Source organism: Lepisma saccharinum, chromosome 25 (assembly GCF_977018435.1).
Source record: "Lepisma saccharinum chromosome 25, izLepSacc3.1, whole genome shotgun sequence".
Lineage (NCBI taxonomy): Eukaryota > Metazoa > Arthropoda > Insecta > Zygentoma > Lepismatidae > Lepisma > Lepisma saccharinum.
Window position 1 is genome coordinate 45,292,440 of NC_139253.1, and position 19,891 is coordinate 45,312,330.

The 19,891-nt window shown below is 38.1% G+C and overlaps 1 protein-coding gene across 1 annotated transcript in view; it reads right to left on the reverse strand.

The window, feature by feature from the left end:
• Window positions 1-19,891, reverse strand: part of LOC145978760 (uncharacterized) — an 86,452-nt gene that overhangs the window by 11,062 nt on the left and 55,499 nt on the right. Inside the window, exons 2-5 of the mRNA XM_083111573.1 lie at window positions 10,892-11,099; window positions 8,415-8,747; window positions 4,782-4,939; window positions 1,874-2,051 (exon numbers count right to left, since the gene is read on the reverse strand). Coding sequence (XP_082967699.1) covers window positions 1,874-2,051; window positions 4,782-4,939; window positions 8,415-8,747; window positions 10,892-11,099 — 877 coding nt within the window. The remainder of the gene's footprint in view (window positions 1-1,873; window positions 2,052-4,781; window positions 4,940-8,414; window positions 8,748-10,891; window positions 11,100-19,891) is intronic.

A 19,891-nucleotide genomic window follows, 5' to 3' on the forward strand; every position in this document is an offset into this window, starting at 1 on the left:
TTTAAGAGGTGATGGTGATGATCTGATGGATGATTCGAATTGAGAATGGGCAGTAAAAACGTAGTCGAAAGAAGGTGAAGTTGCAAAACAAAGCCGTTAAGACGTAAAAAAAAGGCTAAAAAAGGACCAATAAGCCAAGAAACGCCGAAAAAAGCAAAAAGGACAAATAAAAACCACCTTTTTCTGGCCTACAATGACCCAAAATGAACATATATTATGTTGGGCCTCGTCGGACACTAGGAAAAAAAAGGATATTTCCTCATTCCGAGCACTAGTCATATGTGTACATATATATAGCGTGTGTAATGTAAAGAGATTACAGAATAGTTGAAATGTTTAAATGTTTTTATTAAGTGTTAGATTCTATTTAATTCTTGCTTTCTGTTCATGCTTATGTTAATTAGTCTTGCATTCGTGTTGCATATGTTGCTACAAGGCCCGTACCCAGGATTTCTTAAAGGCGAAGTAATTCCGAAAATGTGAAACAAAGAGAAGATCAGAAATGCTGTGAGGTTCATTGAATTAGGTTATTTTGCATTGCTTTTCTGCAAAGTTTATCGCGACAATGAGGATGAGAGATAATATGATGAAATTGATGAAGGTACACATTCACAAAGAACACCTCTGCCCAGGCAGGGATAAGAACCCGGACTTCTTGCATCATAGCGCGTTGTGATAACCACTCCACCACGGTGGTCGGCGAAATGCTGTTGGAATATAAGATGTGACCGCCAATGATATTGTAATGTTACAGCTAGAGCTAAAATCAGCCGCACAGTCGCTTACAGATAGAGGCTGTCACATAGCGTACAGTTAGGTGCTTATTTGAATAGTTCTGTGTTCCTCAAATTAACAATGTTTTCAAATTTCCTTTAATTTTGTCACATCAGCACCAATGAACACTCATGATAAATCTATGTTTAGAAAATAATATATTTATAAATTAAGTGATACGTATTAGCAATTATCATTGTAATAAAGAATATGTCTAAATATGAGCACCAGCACCAACGAACACTCATGATAAATCTATGTTTAGAAAATAATATATTTATAACTTAAGTGATACGTATTAGCAATTATCATTGTAATAAAGAATATGTCTAAATATGAGCACCAGCACCAACGAACAATCATGATAAATCTATGTTTAGAAAATAATATATTCATAAATTAAGTGATACGTATTAACAATTATCATTGTAATATAGAATATGTCTAAATATGAATTAACAAAAGGAAGACATTTTCGCCTCACGACTGCAATTTCGGGACAGGAATTAAAAGGAATGGATTGTCCCGACTAAATCGGTATATCTGGTAGCCTTGCATCAATGGTTACCAAACTAAAACTACCCAATATTGCAAACTGCACACTTCGGAGCCTTGCTCTCTACATCACAAACACATTCCTTTATGCAAAGACAAAATTGAAATTTTTACAAATTTAAATAATCGTCGATGTTATTTTCGTAGCATTTTATAGGTTCACACTTATTCATAGTGCGAGGGGAGAAGGCATGGCCCTCATGGCCCCTCCCCTGGGTACGGGCCTGATATCAATACATAAAACAAGTTCCAGGGCTAAGATTTTATCATGAGATTCTCCACAATAGGGAAATAAACTAAAAAGCGTATCTTGACCAACGTAAAAAGAGATTGCATGTTTTTAAAGAGCCTTCTTTAAAGTGACCAATGCATCTTGTATCCTTGCTTCTTCGCAACGTTTATCTACAGGAGTGTTAAGTAGGTTGCCTAACATTCAGGGGGAACCAAAAGGCTTTCTTCAATGCATAATCTTCACACGCTAGTTATATTTAGCATTTAATGCATTTGTACTTGCGATTATGTAACACATCTGAGCTAGAGGTACCTTCTCTGAACACGACATTATCCCTTCCTACTTTCTTCATAAACTTCTCAATTACAGGTTTAGTAGCTGGCGCGGCTCCGCTTAGAACCGCTCTCACTTCCGAAAGGTCCTCCTTGGTTACGTCTGGACAGTCAGCTAGAAACAGAAGTAGGGGAGGGACCACAAACATCACCGTATTCTGGAAAAGGAAACAAGCGATTCGTGACTGTTAGGAATTGTCATGAAAATCGGGTATGAAATATACACTCTATGTCGGGAATTTGTGGAGCAAGGACGCGCATAACGGTAGAGAAGGACAGAAAACGAGTAGACGGGGCAGTGCGTGCTGCTGCAAACGTCTGGCAGCTGCAGCCACGTTTTCTCCTCTATGCATTCACTTACCTTTTCATTCGTTTATTGGTCCAGACCTCTCGAGCCACTACTTGCGCAGAGGACATGTTTTCGTTTGCTATCTCCAGAGATTCCCTGGATAGAGTGTAGAAAATGCTAACAATTTGCTAGTATTAAATATAGCAGTTCTATACAATGAACATTAGATTACTGAGTACATTTTCAACCTATATAGTTTACATTATATTCTAAACATTTAACATTTTATACAGTGTTATATTGTTTGTAATTTAATGGAAATAGACAGGAGATTGAGTTATGAACCTTTAATTTTAATTCTAATTGATGCACATGTAGGCTAATCGGTATTCCTACTGTGTAAAGTGAGATCCGAGCCACTATATGCCTCGACGGGAATCGAACCGAACCTAGTAGGACTCATTGCCAACAAGACGACGGCGTTACCATTATGCCATCAGGGAGGACACGCAAAAAGTTAAAAAAAGCAGAAGAAGAAGAATTAGGATAGGTTGCAATATGAGTTAGAACTCGCATTTCATGCGAAAATACCGCTTGAGATGAGGTAAGAAATATGTATTTTTTTTTAAAAAATTATGCCATCAGGGAGGACACGCAAAAAGTTAAAAAAAGCAGAAGAAGAAGAATTAGGATAGGTTGCAATATGAGTTAGAACTCGCATTTCATGCGAAAATACCGCTTGAGATGAGGTAAGAAATATGTATTTTTTAAAAAAAAAAAAACAATTGAAAATCTCAGTACTGCAGTAATGATATTTTTGTGAATATTGATCATATCCGCATTACTTCAGAATGTACTGACAATAAATGTCAAACACCAAAAACATCCTTGTACCAGATGGATTATTTCCGTTTCAAACTCTTAGCATTTGTTTCAAGCTTATGTTATATAGAAGAAGTAAAAATATAGATATCTCCTTTACAGGTCATCGAACCATGCAGGAGCATACGGAGCGTAGAGGTAAGGATCCACACGATCATAGTAACTGCCATAGTGAAAGCTATGATCAATAAGTCTTCTCCCTGAAGCACTTAGAAAGAAGATCCAACCTTGGAAATTTAATATATTGTGTAGTAGTCTTTAGTACGTTTACATGCATTATTTCAAGTTTCTAAACCTCTTGCTTGTCTATAGGTGTGCGAAGGAAGCGTTCTGTGACATTGTCTGAAAATGAAGCCTTCTGAGTACCGCGCAGTGATAAAGTATCTTCTGAAAAAACAACTAAACACAAAGCAAATTTATGAAGATTTGGTGAATACGTTATGTGACTCTTCCCCTTCATATTCAACTGTGAAGAAATGGTGTCGTGAATTCCAGCTTGGCAGAGAGTCATGTGAGGACACACCACTTCCCGGTCGCCCATGCACAGTGACTAGTGAGGAAAACGTCAACAAGATCCATGACATTGTTATGGTTGATCGGAGAGTGACTATACGCAAAATAGTAGAGGAGACTAAGTTGTCATATGGCACAGTCCAGTCAATTTTGGTCGAGGTTTTACGCATGAAAAAAATATAGGCAAGATGGTTGCCGCGAAAGTTGTCTGTGGATCAGAAGAGACAACGAATGGTTTGTTCCCAAGAACTTTTGGCCAGGATAACGCGTAATCCAGAAACGTTTTATGGGCAATATGTAACCATGGATGAGACTTGGATCCATCATTTCGATCCTGAGACAAAACGCCAATCTATGGAGTGGAAACACCATGGTTCCCCATGCACCCGTAAATTTCGTGTCACACCCAGCGCCAGGAAGATTATGGCATCGGTTTTCTGGGATGCAAAGGAATTTTATTAATTGACTATTTGCCATCACGGGTGACTATTACGCCAACCTCATCCGTACCTTGTGCGAAACCATCAAGAAGAAAAGAAGAGGAAAGTTGCATTCATGATGCAGGCTTCGAATTGATACATCACCCACCCTATTCCCCAGACTTGGCCCCAGTGACTTTTACCTATTCCCGAATTTGAAGGATTACTTACGGGGGGAAAAGATTTGAGTGTGATGGCGATGTCATGTGTGTGGTAGAGGAGTATTTGAACAGCCTTGAAGAAAGTTTTTTTTTCCAAGGGCATTCAGATGTTGGAACATCGATTGTCCAAGTGTATTGAGGTCCAGGGGGATTACGTTGAGAAATAAAATTAAAATCATGATCGTCTGTCTTTCCTTTCTACTCTAGGGCGAGGACTTATTGATCCGCTTTCGTATATGATCGGCACCACGCTCTGATCCCCTTTACAGTAGGTACAGTCGTGGACACTTCTGGGTTGTAGTAATCCCATTGAAAGCATATGGAGCTGACACAACCCAGAAGTGTCCGTGACTGTACATCTTAAAGAGAGGCTTGAGAATTCCAGAACGTCATGTACAAGAATATTGACAGCATCACACCTCTTGGAATTGAATCCGGTTCTTCTGTATGGCAGTCAGACACCGCACCAACTAGAACACCGAAACCCATAATTCATCAGCTATTTTAATTAATAATTTTAATTATTCAGTATTTTGTAAAAGTGATATTGAATGTAGTGAGTACCTTGTGCTTCTTTATGACCTGCAAGTACAACTGTGGTTGGAACTTGGGTAGAGTTATCAGATGAGTACCCCATCTGACACATTCATTCATGAGGCAGTTGAACCCATAGATGTGGAAGAACGGAAGAACTCCTATCACTACGTCCTGCGTAGTAGTACCTGGAAAGGAAGAGTAGCAAGGCATATAAATATCTGAGGCATTAATAGCTGTATTAATATTGACAATACGTTTATCTATGTGAGGACGGCTTTTGAAATCCGTTTATCAGCGTTTCTCCTCGCATCTTAAAAAATTATAATGTGCTCAAATATATTGTACTGAAATGCTGATTCGCCTGTTTAGCAAATCTTTAAAACTTGAGGTCTCCTATGAAAGGAAGGAGATCAAGGTTACACGAAGTTAATAAAAATACTACGGCTGAGCCGATACCGATACCGATGCCGATACTCTTACCGATACTTGAAAATGGCAATAATAAAAATTTGTTCAAAATATTTATCACTATTGTGTGTAAATATTCTCCTCCAATTATATGCATCAATTTGCCAAGAAATTTACTTTAGAATATTCAAGAATTGCATCAGAATATTAAAATAGATATTATGTAGTCACAAAATATAGTTTTTCGTGCAAAAGTAGTGCAAAATAAAAAGGAACTTTTAATTTTGCATAATTTCCATGATAATTAGACTTTGCGAAAGTGTCGCGCGGCATTTTTGCGGACCCCGTGAAAGACCAATATGCCAGAATAGTATCGGCTGGTATCGGTAGCTGAATTCCAACCGATACTTTCCGATACCGATACATCGGCATCGGTATCGGCTCAGCCCTAAAAAATACCCTTAGCTTGAAAATGTTGGGGGCAAGGTAAGTGCCCACTTGCACCCGACACGTTACGCCCATGTTAAAAATGATTGACTCTTGGGCAAAAGGCATAACTGTGGCTTCTACCCGTCAAAGAGCACACGACAGTAAGGGACTGTGTCAGCGAAAACCAACCACGTCGTCGAACCGGCCACCGCCGTTGCCAAACCTTGCCGCACCCCTGTTGAAAATGTGCGTGTTGTGTCTTTCTCCCTTTACTAACGCTGTGTGGCTCAAAATGGAATACGTGTGGGACATGGGAGTTTGTATCTTGTGGTGTTAGTGTGCGTAGTGCTTCTATGAGGCTTTTTGGCATTGAAGAGCTTTACGTTTTGATGCCAGGGAGATCGTGGTGAACTTGCAAGAGTAAGTACAAAAAGCACCATGCGAAGAATTTTTGCAAGGAGATCACGACAGAGCTTTCTTGTTAGCTTCTGCGGTGAAGGAGACGAAAGCCGAGTCCATCTGACTTAGCACGGAGTAGAGGGAAGCCGGTACACTTATGCCTTTAGCTTTAAGAACCTTTTCTACGTAGCAGGCCTCATCTCCAGGAAGGTATCAACTCGGAGCAAGCACCGGCACGATGGGCGGAGTTTGAGTTTTTACTTTGGGGGGGGGGAGGGGCAGACTCTGGGAGAAGCATATGATGTACCTGAGGGTTATTGAATGTTCCCTAGTTTATAAGGGGTCTGGAGGCCTTCCCCCGGAAATAAAAAAAACAACTTAAAAACACTGAGTTTTAGGCCTTTTAGATTTGAAAATGTTAAATATCCTCGCTTAAGTAAACAAATATGAATTAGTATATTGGTTGTCAGTTTTAAAAGAAGCAAAACAGTACGATTATTGCATTTTGGATTTCATTATATTTTTATTGATAACAATACTCTTATTACTTTAAAAAAGTTACGGTACAGTAGTAAGCTTCAGAAATTTTAGAAAAATTAAATTGAAAAGTTCTTTTGATGCCTCAACAGTAACTGTTGACTCAACACAAAGTAATTTTACGTTTTTCTTTCTTCAAACTGTACACATCAATCAAAACGTCTAAGACCCGCTATTGCGGCGCAATTACCGCAAATGTCATCATGCCAAACGTCAAGATTTGCGGCATGGCTTCATAACAAAAATGTAGTAAGTGAACTTAATCATGTGTTATTTTTTAGCCTTTTAAATTAGGGGGCCAAGCCCCCCCTGGCCCCTCCAGAACTCCGCCTATGACCGGCACCTACCAAACTTTTGGGTGAGAATGAGTCAAGGCAAGGACTTTAAGAACCTTTTCCTGCTTCACACCAAATAGGCAATTGTTTGGCTGAAGAGTTCTAACTAACTAACTAACTCCCTAGCCTTCTTAAACCCGAAGGTTCATGGCTGCAGCAACACAGGCCTTCCATCTGTCCCTATCCTGAGCAAGATCTATAAACTCTTTTCCATCCCTACCAGTTTCCTTTAGGTCCATCTCAACGTTATCCATCCCTGCATCTTCGTCTTGGCCTTCCTATACAGGTCTCTTACCATCAGGTTTCCCAACAAGAATCCTGTAAACTCTTCGTGCCTCTCTCATTCGTGCCACATGGCCTGCCCACCTAAGTCTTCTTGATTTAATCATTCTAATAATATCTAGACATGAATACAAATTATGTAGTTCTAAATTATGTAACCTTCTCCACTCATCTGTCTCCCCATCCCTTTTACGTCCAAATATTTTCCTAAGGATCTAATTTTCAAATACTCTCAATTTATGTTCCTCTTTCAATGTAAGGGACCAAGTTTGGCATCCAGGCTGAAGAGTTCAATGAACTAATTGATCTCTAACCACATAATTGTTAGGCTGGACTAAAATAGGAATTGTAGCTATCCTGCCGACGTAATTCGAACAACTGTTCTGGGGTTACCAGCCAGGTAATTACCCATCAAGGATCTCCCTGATGATGAGAGCTATATATGCGCTCGAAACGTTGGAAGCTAACGTCGATTTAACCTGGAACTAACCGATCTCTAACCGTAAGGTTCAGTTGGCCAGCGATGTTTTATGCATTTGGCCCTAAAGGCCAGAAGATTTATACTGGTACTTCTCCCGCCTAGAAATGATGTATCGTCTGCAGACCGTTCTTGTTGTTCGTACAAATACATGGTCACTGGCCGTGCTGTTGTACGAGTCCTTAGAAAGGGCAAACAATATCAATAACCTATTAAAGCCCTTAGAGGGCAAATTCTTTTTCTCTCACCATCTGAAATACTTGCTCCTTATGTGCCAGTTGCCTTTTCCTTCCCTACAATGTGAGTGTTAACCAAGGCTTCAAATTCTCCTCCAAAAGGAAACTGCAAGCTCTGGTTGGCAGAGAAGGAAGCACGTGCTTTCTCCACCGCTCCTCTTAGTGGGTGGAACTCCACAGGCCTAACTTGGCGGGAGCAAGGGGAGCACTTGCCCCCCTTCCCCCAATTTTCAGGTTTGTTAAAATTTACAAGTTAAGGATGGAACTAAGTAATAAGTAATAATATTTATGATTTCGCAAATGTAACAGTTATTTAGAAAATAATCCTGCACACTATTTTTATGAGATGAAAAATTTTTCGACTCTGCCAGCCCAAAAAAGTTAGCCTCAAGTTCATATCTAAGTTACGCCCATGCCGTGGAAGCACAAACGTGATTGCAGCCAAGGTCTTCCAGCAGACGACAGAGTGGCGGGAGCGGTACCACGATTAACCTTCTAAGATATAGTACAGTCTAGCTATCTCTAATGCACTAACAAAAATTATAAATCAAATTACGTGTAAATGTGTGGAATTCGGAATGTTCCAGCTGGCACATATTAGTCACAAGGTTTCCATGCGAGAGCACCACCCCCTTTGGTAGCCCCGTGGTCCCGCTGGAATAAGGGATGAAAGCCGTATCCTCGGGTTTAATTGGAACGTTGGTTTCCTCAGCTGACGCTTCTTGAACGATCTTGGAGAAGCTGAGACAGTCTTGTGGAGCATCGCCTATAACGATTATCTTCACATTGTTCTTCAGCTGCTTCTTTGCATCCTGCGCTGTCTGCAGCAAAGGAGAAATTGTGACAATGGCTGAAACACCAGCGTTCAAGAATTGCCGACCAATTTCGTCTGCAAGAATAAGATAAGAAAAAACACGTTCATTAGCAGTTCCGCTTTTGTGGTCATGGATACTAAGATACTGCCCCCCCCTTATTTTACTCTCTCTTTCTATCCCCCTTATTACATCTTTCTTTCCTTCAATTTCTCTATCTATTTACATTTGTATGGTTCTCAATCTTCCCTTTTTCTTTTCCTTGTTCTCTCTTTCTGCGGTGTAAAGTGTGACCTTTTAAGAAGTCAACCAAAAGTCAACCTCACCTTCACCACTCCGGTAAGTGCAATCTCGCAGGCCAACAAGGCTCTGCTGCCTAAACCCACGACCCGTACATTCCTCCTGGGGCTCGTGTTGTGCGTCCATAGCTTCTTGTTATTGTCCTTTCATCAATTTAATTATATTATCACCCATCCCATCTTTGCTATTAGCAAAAGTAGCAGAAAAACGAATAACCAAAAACGAAATAGTAAAACATATCGAACTCTCTTTAAATCTGTTCTTCCTTCCTCTGTATCCCTATTTTTTCTATCCAACATTCCTTGTCCCTCTCTCTTTCTTTATTGCTCTGTTTCACTATCTCTCTCTCTCTCTCTCTTCCCGTTCTGTTTATCTTTCTTTCTTGTTTGCTTTCTCCATCTCTTTATTTCTTCTCTGGTTCTCTATTTCTATCTACCTTTCTTCCTTTGTATCCCTATTTCTTCGTATCCAACATTCTTTCTTTCTCTCTCTATTTCCTCTGTTACACTGTCTCTTCCTTTCTTTTTTCTCTAACACTCCTCTCTCCGTTTGCATGTTTCCCTCTATCTCGCTTTCTGTATCTCTTAATTTCTTTCCGGTCATTTATCTCTCTCTCTATTACCTTCTTCCTCTCTATCCCTATCCATCATACTTACTCTCTATCTTTCTTCCTATGTTTTCTTCATTGCTTTCTCATTCCTTCTATCACTTTCTATTTCTCTGTCTCTCTCTATGAGTATAAATGAATCTGAAAAGTTTTCGTATGGACCATTTTTGAATGGGAAGGAGACCATTTGACGCCCCTCAACTCCTCAACGGTGACACCCCTGATTAAGTAATAGGAGGTCAACAGGTGCACCGTGGAAATCTATTTGCGTTTGTTTGCTGATTTTGAAAATAGTTTTGCCTTTATAAACGGTTTTCTATGCTAATTATTTTTAACTAAATAAGATTGCTTGCAACGATGAGCACGGATATACCAACCCTTGTAGTTGCGTTAATTAAATTCAAAGGTATGTAACGTTGTACTGTTGTAAATTTTCTCCCATTATCGTAGGAACTATTAATAGGGAATGACGTGATGTCAAGCCAAATTCCAACTCACTGATTGTACCAAGTATGTTATTTGCAGGTTGTGGCAGATGTTTTTTTTTAAAGAAAGAAAGAAGATAAAATAATTACTCCTCACTTAATTATTTGTTTTTATTGAATGACTGAATGATTTGTTGTTTTTCTACTTGGCTTTTCTGCCACTTTTGGCTAATCGCGAAGGATGAAAGGTGCTAAAATTAAATTGATGGCAGGTCAATCACAAACATACATTGTGATGACACAACACAATCCCAACATAGGATTTTATTAGCTCTGAATCCAGACGCTAGAGCCATATTAGTTCATGGTATACTGCGTGGAACAGAGGTTAGAATTTTAGTTTCTTCAGAAAGGGTAACCCCTTTCCGCCCTTATTTGATTTTAGTAGCAATTTCCAATATGTCTTTCAAGATGATGATTCTCTCTAATTAATTACTTCTTCCGATTTTGATGTTGCAAAATTATGAATACAGTTTAGTAACTAACATATTTAAACATGTTTTATTTGATTTAAGTCGATATTCTTACAAACAACAACAAAGTTGAATATCTATAATTTCAATTATATGTAGATTGTTCATTAAGTAAGATACAATTAAACTGATACAATTAAACAGAGAAGTGAGCTGAATTTAATGATGAGCCTGATTGCAACACGGCAGAAGGAACTGAGCTAAAATATCTCGACTAGTGTTTTGATAGTTATGTGTAGAAAGTTACTATATTGTACATTCCACTTCTATCTTTGTCAAATTAACAGCTTGCTGAGTTAATTGTGGTGATGCAGACCTTTATCATTTATATGCAATAACGATAAAAAAGTACTTACGTGATGTGTAGATAGGATTTACAGTAGTGATTATTATGCCTGCCATCATTGCTCCGTATACAACCAGAGGAAATTCAGGGATATTTGGAAGATGCAATCCTATAACGTCGCCAGGTTGAATACCAGCTTTGAGTAAAGCATTGGCAAACCTCTGACTGATGTTTCTGGCTTCTTTGAAGGTGTAGCTTCGCCCTGTTACTCCACATGTCTGCAAAATTATTAATATTATTAACAAACTTAAACTAATTAACATTAGAATATTGAATAAAGACTTTCAGCCTTTATGATTGCTATTAGCAAGCAAGAACAGTTACAAGAGGCATTTTCCTATCGACTGTATAATATACCGTATGGACAACAAGGACAATTTACCTGTAATGGATTAAAAGCTGAACCCTGGCAGATTTTCATGTTGGAGCACTACAAGGGGTGCATTTCCACAGATCTCTTGAATTTTCTGCTCGCTTTCTCACAAGTAAAGGCTTCCTTATTTGAAGTTTATCAATATATTTTACAAATTTTGTTACTTCGCATTATGTGTAACAATTGAAAATTTGAAAATAAATTATTATTCTGATGATAACTTATAAATGAGAAATATTTTGAATTAAAAATGTATAAAATTCTATATATTTTACAAATTTTACATGTTTCTGCAGTCCTTATATATATATGAGCAATATTCTCCGATTGCATAAAAAAAATGCCTGACATTGTCCTTTTCGTGCTTCTGATAGGCTGTACCATATGCGAGGACATCGTGTCACTAATGCTTATGAGTTCCTCCCTGCGAAAAGAGGAAGGATACACTTCATTGAGTTCGTTCGTAAAGTAGATGGACTATTTCAGTTGTAAATCCGCCGTGTATTCATGATTTAGATGCACTGTATTGGTACTTTTCAAATACTGTTATATTTTGGTTACCCAGAATCTATTTCATCCTAGCTCCAGATACAAGTCTATAACAATTTTCTTCCACTTCTATCTGATGTCCTTAAACAGCCCTGTTACAAGTAACAGTTACTTCAGTGTTTGGACGTAACTAGTAATTGTTACAAATAACAGTTACTTTTTGAGGAATTCTAACAGTAACAGTTACTTTTTGCAATACAAGTAAAGTTATTAATTACAGTAATTTTACTACACTCAAATTGTTTACTTGAAAATTTGTAACTTGGTGGAAGATATATATTTGGCAACTCCGTTTCCAACTATGCGTCTTTTGTGGATTATAAGGTGAAAGCATTTTGGTGGAATTGCCTAAGGCAATGAAGCTAGGCTTCGTTGTCTGATAAATTCAGAACACCCACGCTATATTGCAACAGTTCTAATTTCAAGACTTCGGTGCTCTTGATTTCATCATTTTTTTATTTGATGTATTAATATTACAACTTACATTATGCCATGTACCAGAGACATAAATATGGAAGAGGCAAGGATTCATAGATGTGTTGTACTGCAATTAACTTGCGTATAATTTGCTTGCAAGAAAATTTCCAGCAGAAAGTAACTGCAAAAGTATTTTAAGATTACTTTTCAAGTACCAGTAACTGTAACTGAGTTACTTTTTAAAATAATAACTATAACTCTAATTCAATTAGTTTATGAACATGTAGGCTAACTGTTATTGTAACTCAGTTATTTTTAAAGGTAACTATAATTATTAATAATAATAATAAATTATAATAATAATGCATGTAATTAATTTAAAGGTAACTATATTATATACATATATAATATACATATTAAAATATAGATATAGAAGGAGGTTAATGATTAATTCTTCCTGGAATCTAACTTGTGATACTTCAGTATGCTAATGAAACCTTAAAATGTAGCCGTGTACCCTTTAAGCTGTTGAGAGGATCATGTTATACCCTTTATCCTTCTCTCATCTAGCCAATGCAGCCGCTAAGTCTGCCAACTTTTTTTATTTTTAGATCTTAATTATCATTCTATCTTTAGGAGAGTTCAAAATCTAAGGACCTTGGTAAACCTACAAAGGATGTCTCATTCTTTTAATCTAATCTAATCCAATATATATAAAGCCCCAATCCCACCACTCACTCACTGACTCACTGACATAAATGTTCTCCATGAAGGAAGTCCCGGAGGCGAAAAACGCCCGATTACGACCCCCATGAAATCGTCCCGAAAGGCCGAAAAAATTCAAAAATCGCTCAATCGGCCCTTCCTTAAGGGTGAAAATGCCCTTTTTTCACGTCCTTAGCAACCCGTTGCCACGGGTATTTTTTTGCAGCACACATTGTTTCCTTCAATTCATAATTGTCTAGCTTAAATTATATTTCTCACAGATCAATGACACAAAGATGAATGAACTCCTGGTTAGAAAAAGTGCCTCAAACAAGGGTTACATCTACATAAGAAGATTCAGTCCAGATACAATTACGTACCTATATTGTTATACTCAATGCGAAAATATCTACATCGTGCTTGTTTTAACTAAATGTTTAGGGGCATAATAAAAAAGTAGAAAATAAGATTTGAAACTTTCTAATTCGACAACATTTCTGTTAGACATTCATTTTGGCTCTTATATAAAATTAATAGGTGCGGCGAACTATGAGTGTAACAGTAGATGATTGCGGTAGTCGGCGGTCATGAATCAGCTGACGCGGAGTGATACATCAAATCGTTGAGACGGTTTATTTACAGAAGGTCTCAGGGTTGGTGATTTACACTTTACATTATATTTCTCACAGATAAGTAACACACAGATGAATGAACTCCTGGTTTTGAAAAGGTGCCTCAAACAATGGTGACATCTACATAAGAAATAGATTCAGTACAGATACAATTACGTATATACTTGTATACTCAATGTATACGTATCTACATCGTGCTTGTTTTAACTAAATATTTAGATGTATAATAACAAATAATTATTAACAGCTTGCCGTGCTTGTTGTTGTCCATGGAAACGGACGTTGCTAGGGAAATTAAAGAAAGTTTATTTTCACCCCGAAAACTACTGAAAGTCAATTATGCTAGACTCTTCGAATTTCAAAATATGAGGTTCATAATTTATTACAGAAGAGAAGTAGGAATTTGAGGGGAAAGACGGAAAACAATTATTTTTCAATTACGTTTAAAAATGTCAACAGAAGTAAATGTTGCTCTTCCAATTTAGTGTCGCTATTGAATTCGTATGTATAAAACATTTAATTTACTATACTGCTGGACAAAAAAACCCGGACACCTTAATATTTGACATCTGAATTGGAATTACTTATGAATTACGCTCTCAGTTAAGTATTGAACAACTGAACATTCATTATTGAACATTTTCCATACTTTTTCCGTTTATTATTTATTTATTTACTCGTATTTACTTATTGGAACACCTAGTAGGCTTAAAATCAATTTCATGCAATTTTGTTTTAATTTATTGATTTTTCAATTCCTGTTGATGTTATTTTGTTTAATGTCTAGAGCGCCATGAATTTTGGTTCATAGTAACCATAGTAACAGATTATTTACATTGTCATTGCTGGTGTTTATCTTGCAAGTGTATTGTAAGTTTGCTAGCTTGAAAATGAGACGTGAAGAGGTAGTGTAAAAGCAGTAGCTCTTCGTGATGATGGTCGTATATTGCTAGGGTGCTAAATATAGCACGAAGTACTATCCATGAAGCTCTCAGACGGTATGATGCAACTGGTTCATATGGTAGAAGACCGGGTTCTGGTCGGAAACGATGAACAACAGCACGGGAATATAATTTAATGCGTATCATAGTCTTAAGAGACCGTCGTACGACTTCAAATGTTGTGGCACAGCGTTTGAGAAATGTTCATAGACCTGTGGTTTCTTCACGAACAGTTCGTAGAAGACTGAATGAAAGTGGTTTATCATCTCGGAGGCCGGCTACAGGTCCCAGGTTGTTAGCACGTCACCGGAAGCGAAGACTGGAATTTGCTACACAACACTTACATTGGAATGTGGAGCAGGGGGAAAAGGTTTTATTCTCCGATGAGTCAAAATTCAACCTACGTTCATCAGACGGGCGTGAACATGTGTATAGAAGACCTAATGAGTGTTATGCGAAATGTTGTTTCGTTGAAATAACACCCTTTGGAGGCGGTGGTATCATGGTCTGGGGAGGTATTTCTTTACACGGACGTACAGAGTTGGTTCTTGTAGAGAATGGGGCAATAACAGCTCACAGGTACACGTATATTACAGAATGTTTGGCAGATCATGTAGTACCATATGCACCATTCATAGGCCCAGATTTTGTTTTTATGCATGACAATGCGCGTCCTCACATTGCAAATATTGTCACGGAGTACCTGGACGAAGTTGGGATTACGCGATTAGAATGGCCACCACAAAGTCCGGACCTAAATCCGATAGAGCACGTCTGGGATCAACTGAAACGACATATCAGAAACCGCGCAATAGTTCCAGAAACAATTGAAGAGCTAAGACTTGCTATTCAAGAAGAATGGGAGCAATTGGACCAAGAAGTGATTGCCAACCTTATTCGAAGTATGCCACGGCTGTTACAAGCTGTAATTGATGGCACCCGCTACTAGACAGCTTATATACCCCACCAGTACCAGTTAACCATATTACAAAAAATATTGCTAAGATTTTTTTTTCTATTTTTTTGGTAGTTTTCTGTAACTTTCGTTTATGTTCTAATTTAACTTATTAACAATAAATTTTAATTTGCTTTCTGTTGAATATATTCAGGTTTTCTTATTTTCAATAATTTCTGCAACATTTAGTTAGCCTTCGAATCAGAATTTATGCGTTATCACAAAAAATGCAAGTGTCCGGTTTTTTTTTTGTCCAGCAGTGTATTTCGAAACGGATATTACTTACTCAATTTATTATTAAGAAAATAGACAATAATATTTTGAATATTTGTACAATATTAGATCCCGTACACACGTATCGTTACGTTCCAAGCTTTTCAAATAAGCGAACCACGTCGGCGAGCGTACGAGACGTGGCCATAGGACATAGGCCACGCCGAATGTGCGGGAGTCTAATATATAAAAATGTGTGTGTGTGTGTGTGTATGTGTGTGTGTGTGTGTGTATGTGTGTGTGTGTTTGTTCCGGCATAACTCTCGAACGCCTGGGGCGATTTCAACCGAACTTGGAAGACGTATCACTTGCAATCTCGAAAGAAATATTGTGGGGGTAAGACACCCCTGGCATCCCTGGGGGTGGGGGTGGGAGGGGTCACATGAAAAATAATCGAAAACTAACAATTTTAGTGTGTAATCCATAGTTTGTGGGGTCGCTAAGATGATTAGTGACACTCCCAATGCCGTTCAACTCCAAGTTCATCACCTATCGGGATGGGGGATGAGAGGGGGTGAAAATTAAAATGTCAAAAATGACCAAGATTAGTGTCGAATCCATAGTTTTTGGAGTCGCTAAGCTAATTGGTGACATTCACGATGACCAAACTTGGTACACATATGACTTACAATGTGGAAAGAAATACTGTGGGGGTAAGACACCCCTGGCACCCTTAGGGGTGGGGGTGGGAAGGGGTGACATGTAAAAATAATCGAAAACGAGCGATATTAGTGTGGAATGCATAGTTTTCGGGGTCGCTAAGATGAATAGTGACACTCCCAATGACGTTCAACTTTAAAACACTTCTGGCACCCCTATGAGTGGGAGTGGGAAGGATGTGACATGTAAAACGACCGATATTAGTGGAAATCCATAGTTTTCAAGGTCGCTAAGATGAATAGTGACACTACCAACGCCGTTCAATTTATTTATTCTTGCTCTTGGAAGTGGAACTAAAAATGTTCATAAATTGTTGTTAAATTTATATTATAGTGAATTTGTAAAATAAATTACTTTATAATTTGTATACTGTACTTATACTTTTAAATACCTGTAAATACAATTAGTTTCATTTTACGCTATAGTTAAAATTCATTAAACACCCAGGCAACGTCGGGTAATCAGCTAGAGTCGTTTTCACGTTCAGAAGACACAATGGGCTCTTATGGGCAATGCTTTTCTTATGGGAAATACGAGCGCGCTGTTGCGAAATTTCTGGATTTACAAATTTAGCTTAAGTAAAATCGGTTCCTGCAGTTTTTCAGGAAATTTTGTAGAGAATACGATGGTGAACACAAAAAACTGGTAACTTGCTTACATAATTTTAAATAAATTAAAAACGCAAATTTTCTGTGAAAACACAATTTTTACATTGTTTTCATTCCTAACGTTGGAACATGCCGTAAAATTGAAGCATTCATTATTAAAAAAATTGACACTGTTTTTTAATTGTTATAGGTGATGGTGGTACTCAGAATTTATCAATACTTTAAAGCATATTTGCATTAAAAAATATTCAAATAAAGTATGTGGAGATTTTTTATATTCGTGCAGTAGAAAATGTCGTCGCTGGCCATTTCTTGTTCTGTAATTCCAAGTAAAAACTTCCAGCGACAAAGTTGTGGAGAAAATAATGAAATTATTTTTTATAACCACTCAAAGGTTCCCAGAAATATTACTTCCATGCATTTGGAGTTTCTTTTTAACCCGAACCGCGCGCGAAGTAAGGAGACGTTGTCTGGCCATCTTGAGCTGGCTCACCGCAGCATTCCGGCTAATCACCACCAAGTTTTCTAGTTGTTATTTTATTTCCAGTCAGTAAAAATATGAACTTCATGCAGTTTTTTATAATAGAATTGAAATTACTTAAATTTAATAATTGACAATTATTTCCAATGCTGCTGTTGTGAGCAACATTAGTGCTGTCGCAAATACACGTTGTTTTTGTTTACATTACTGTCGACTTTAATACTGAAATGAAGATCACCTTTCAGTTTCCAACGTACACATTAATTCATAGACACCATATTAACCTTTGAAAGGCTTTCCAACACGTGACAAAATATGGGGCTTCAAGACAGAAATATGACATGCCTTGCTTGAGTCATTCACGTCTTATCAGTTCACGTGGGCCATAACTCATTTGTTTGTTTGGGTTGCAACTTAATCTAACCCATGTGACAGGGTTCCCCTTACTTGAGTGAGAGATTTGCTTTGGTATGTTTAGACTTTTTCCCTCTCTCGAAAATGTGTTTTCAGTTGTGTGATCGCTCAGTGATTTTTACTTTTTGAAGTGATTTCTGAAGTGTCATATTCGTGCATTACACTCGCGTGTGTAGTGATCGCAATGGATCATAGTAAAAAGGATAACTGTAACGTTCACAGTATAATATTAATAATTACATATAATTATCATTATATATAGAAAATATGTAACACCTTCATTGTGAAGAAGGTCATGATTTCCCGGCGACATGAGCTAGCGCTGTATTGGCAACACTGTGCGGTTTCTCCATAAGCGCCGTTGTGTCTTCTGAACGTGAAAACGACTTTAGTATGGAATAAGCGACCGCATCCAATGCAGTTGCATAGGGCGACGGAGCGCGAAGAAAGTATCTTGACTAAAGATTACTCGTGACGTCACATCTAATATGGTACAATATTTTAGCGATAGGATAATCATCTTTGGCAAGAGACTGATTGCGAGAACTATGTCGATAAACTAACATTATGTTTACAACACTGTCATTAGGTAAGTTCTTGCAGTAAGTGGAATGTACTAGATGACTCCCCGCCCCTCCCCTCCCCTCCCTCAGGAAAGGTTTAGTCTTACAGAACTGTCCCTCGAGTTTATGGGTCTTGTGGCCATGCGGTCTATGGCGCTGTGCTTTGGACTCCGACTGCGGGACGGCATGGGTTCGAGTCCGCCTGGGTTTAGTCTCTGGGTTTTCGGCCTGGGTAGAGGAAATTGGGGAGCTACGAGTGAGCAGCGTAATCCGGTCTCGGAAATCTATAAGGGCTGAGGGTTCGACGTGCTGATCCCACGTCACCCCATTACCGGTTGAAGAACTCCACACCTGTAGGTAGGATTGTGGCAGGCAGAGTGGCAGTCGGGAGATAGGCCAAGGCCCTTCTAGGGCTGTTGCGCCACGGGTTATTATATATTATATTATTATTTATTATCTAAGTACATGAATGTTCAAGTCTGTCGTAATATTTCTTAATGTAAAGGTCTTTTACCACGCACAGTGGTTAATTAGAAGTTTCAACGAATTTAGTTTTTAAGAAGTAACAAACTAATTAATTCTCTAGCCTTCTGAATCCCGAATGTTTATGGCTGCAGCAACACAAGCCTTCCATCTGTTCCTATCCTGGGCAAGATCAATCCAATCTTTTCCATCCTTACCGATTTCCTTTAGGTCCATCTCAACGTTATCCCTCATTCTTCGTCTTGGCCTTCCTACAGGTATCTTACCATCAGGTTTCCCAACAAGAATCCTGCAAACTCTTCTTTCCTCTCCCATTCGTGACACGTGGCCTGCCCACCTAAATCTTCTTGATTTAATTTCGGTTTTAATTCAATAAAGAAATATTGCATTTTTGTTGTACGTATTATTTAACGGTGATTTCTTTCATCGCATTACAAACTTCTATTTCCAAGGAAATATTTATTCTGGACAAGGGTTGAATCCCTAAAAACACGGTTATCAAAACTTGTTGATTTAAAAATTATAATTTTGTTAAGTATTGAATATTATTAAACGTACAATTATTCTAACCAGGAACAGAAATGTTGGTAAATTTTCCGTATCCGGAAAACGGATTTCTTAAAATTTACTGGAGAAATTACTTACCGAATACAGTTTCATTAGACTTGTGGAAGTTCGGGGAAGTGTTTTCTCGCATCGTTCATTGAATTTTGCCGGTAAATCATGTATTTTTTTTATATAAATGTGTGACCGATGCACGAAAGCTCTTGCATCCCTTTACTTCCAGGTGGATGTAGCCTGCGTGTGATGACGTAATCCGGGTCAGTGTTTCCAAACACGCGTTTAGGTTCCTGGTCACACGTTTCAAAACGTATGTTCATTTGAACGTGCTGAACGTGTTTAAAATGACGTGTGCAGGATGCGTGGTACAGTTGAAAGGCGTTGAAGATGTAATA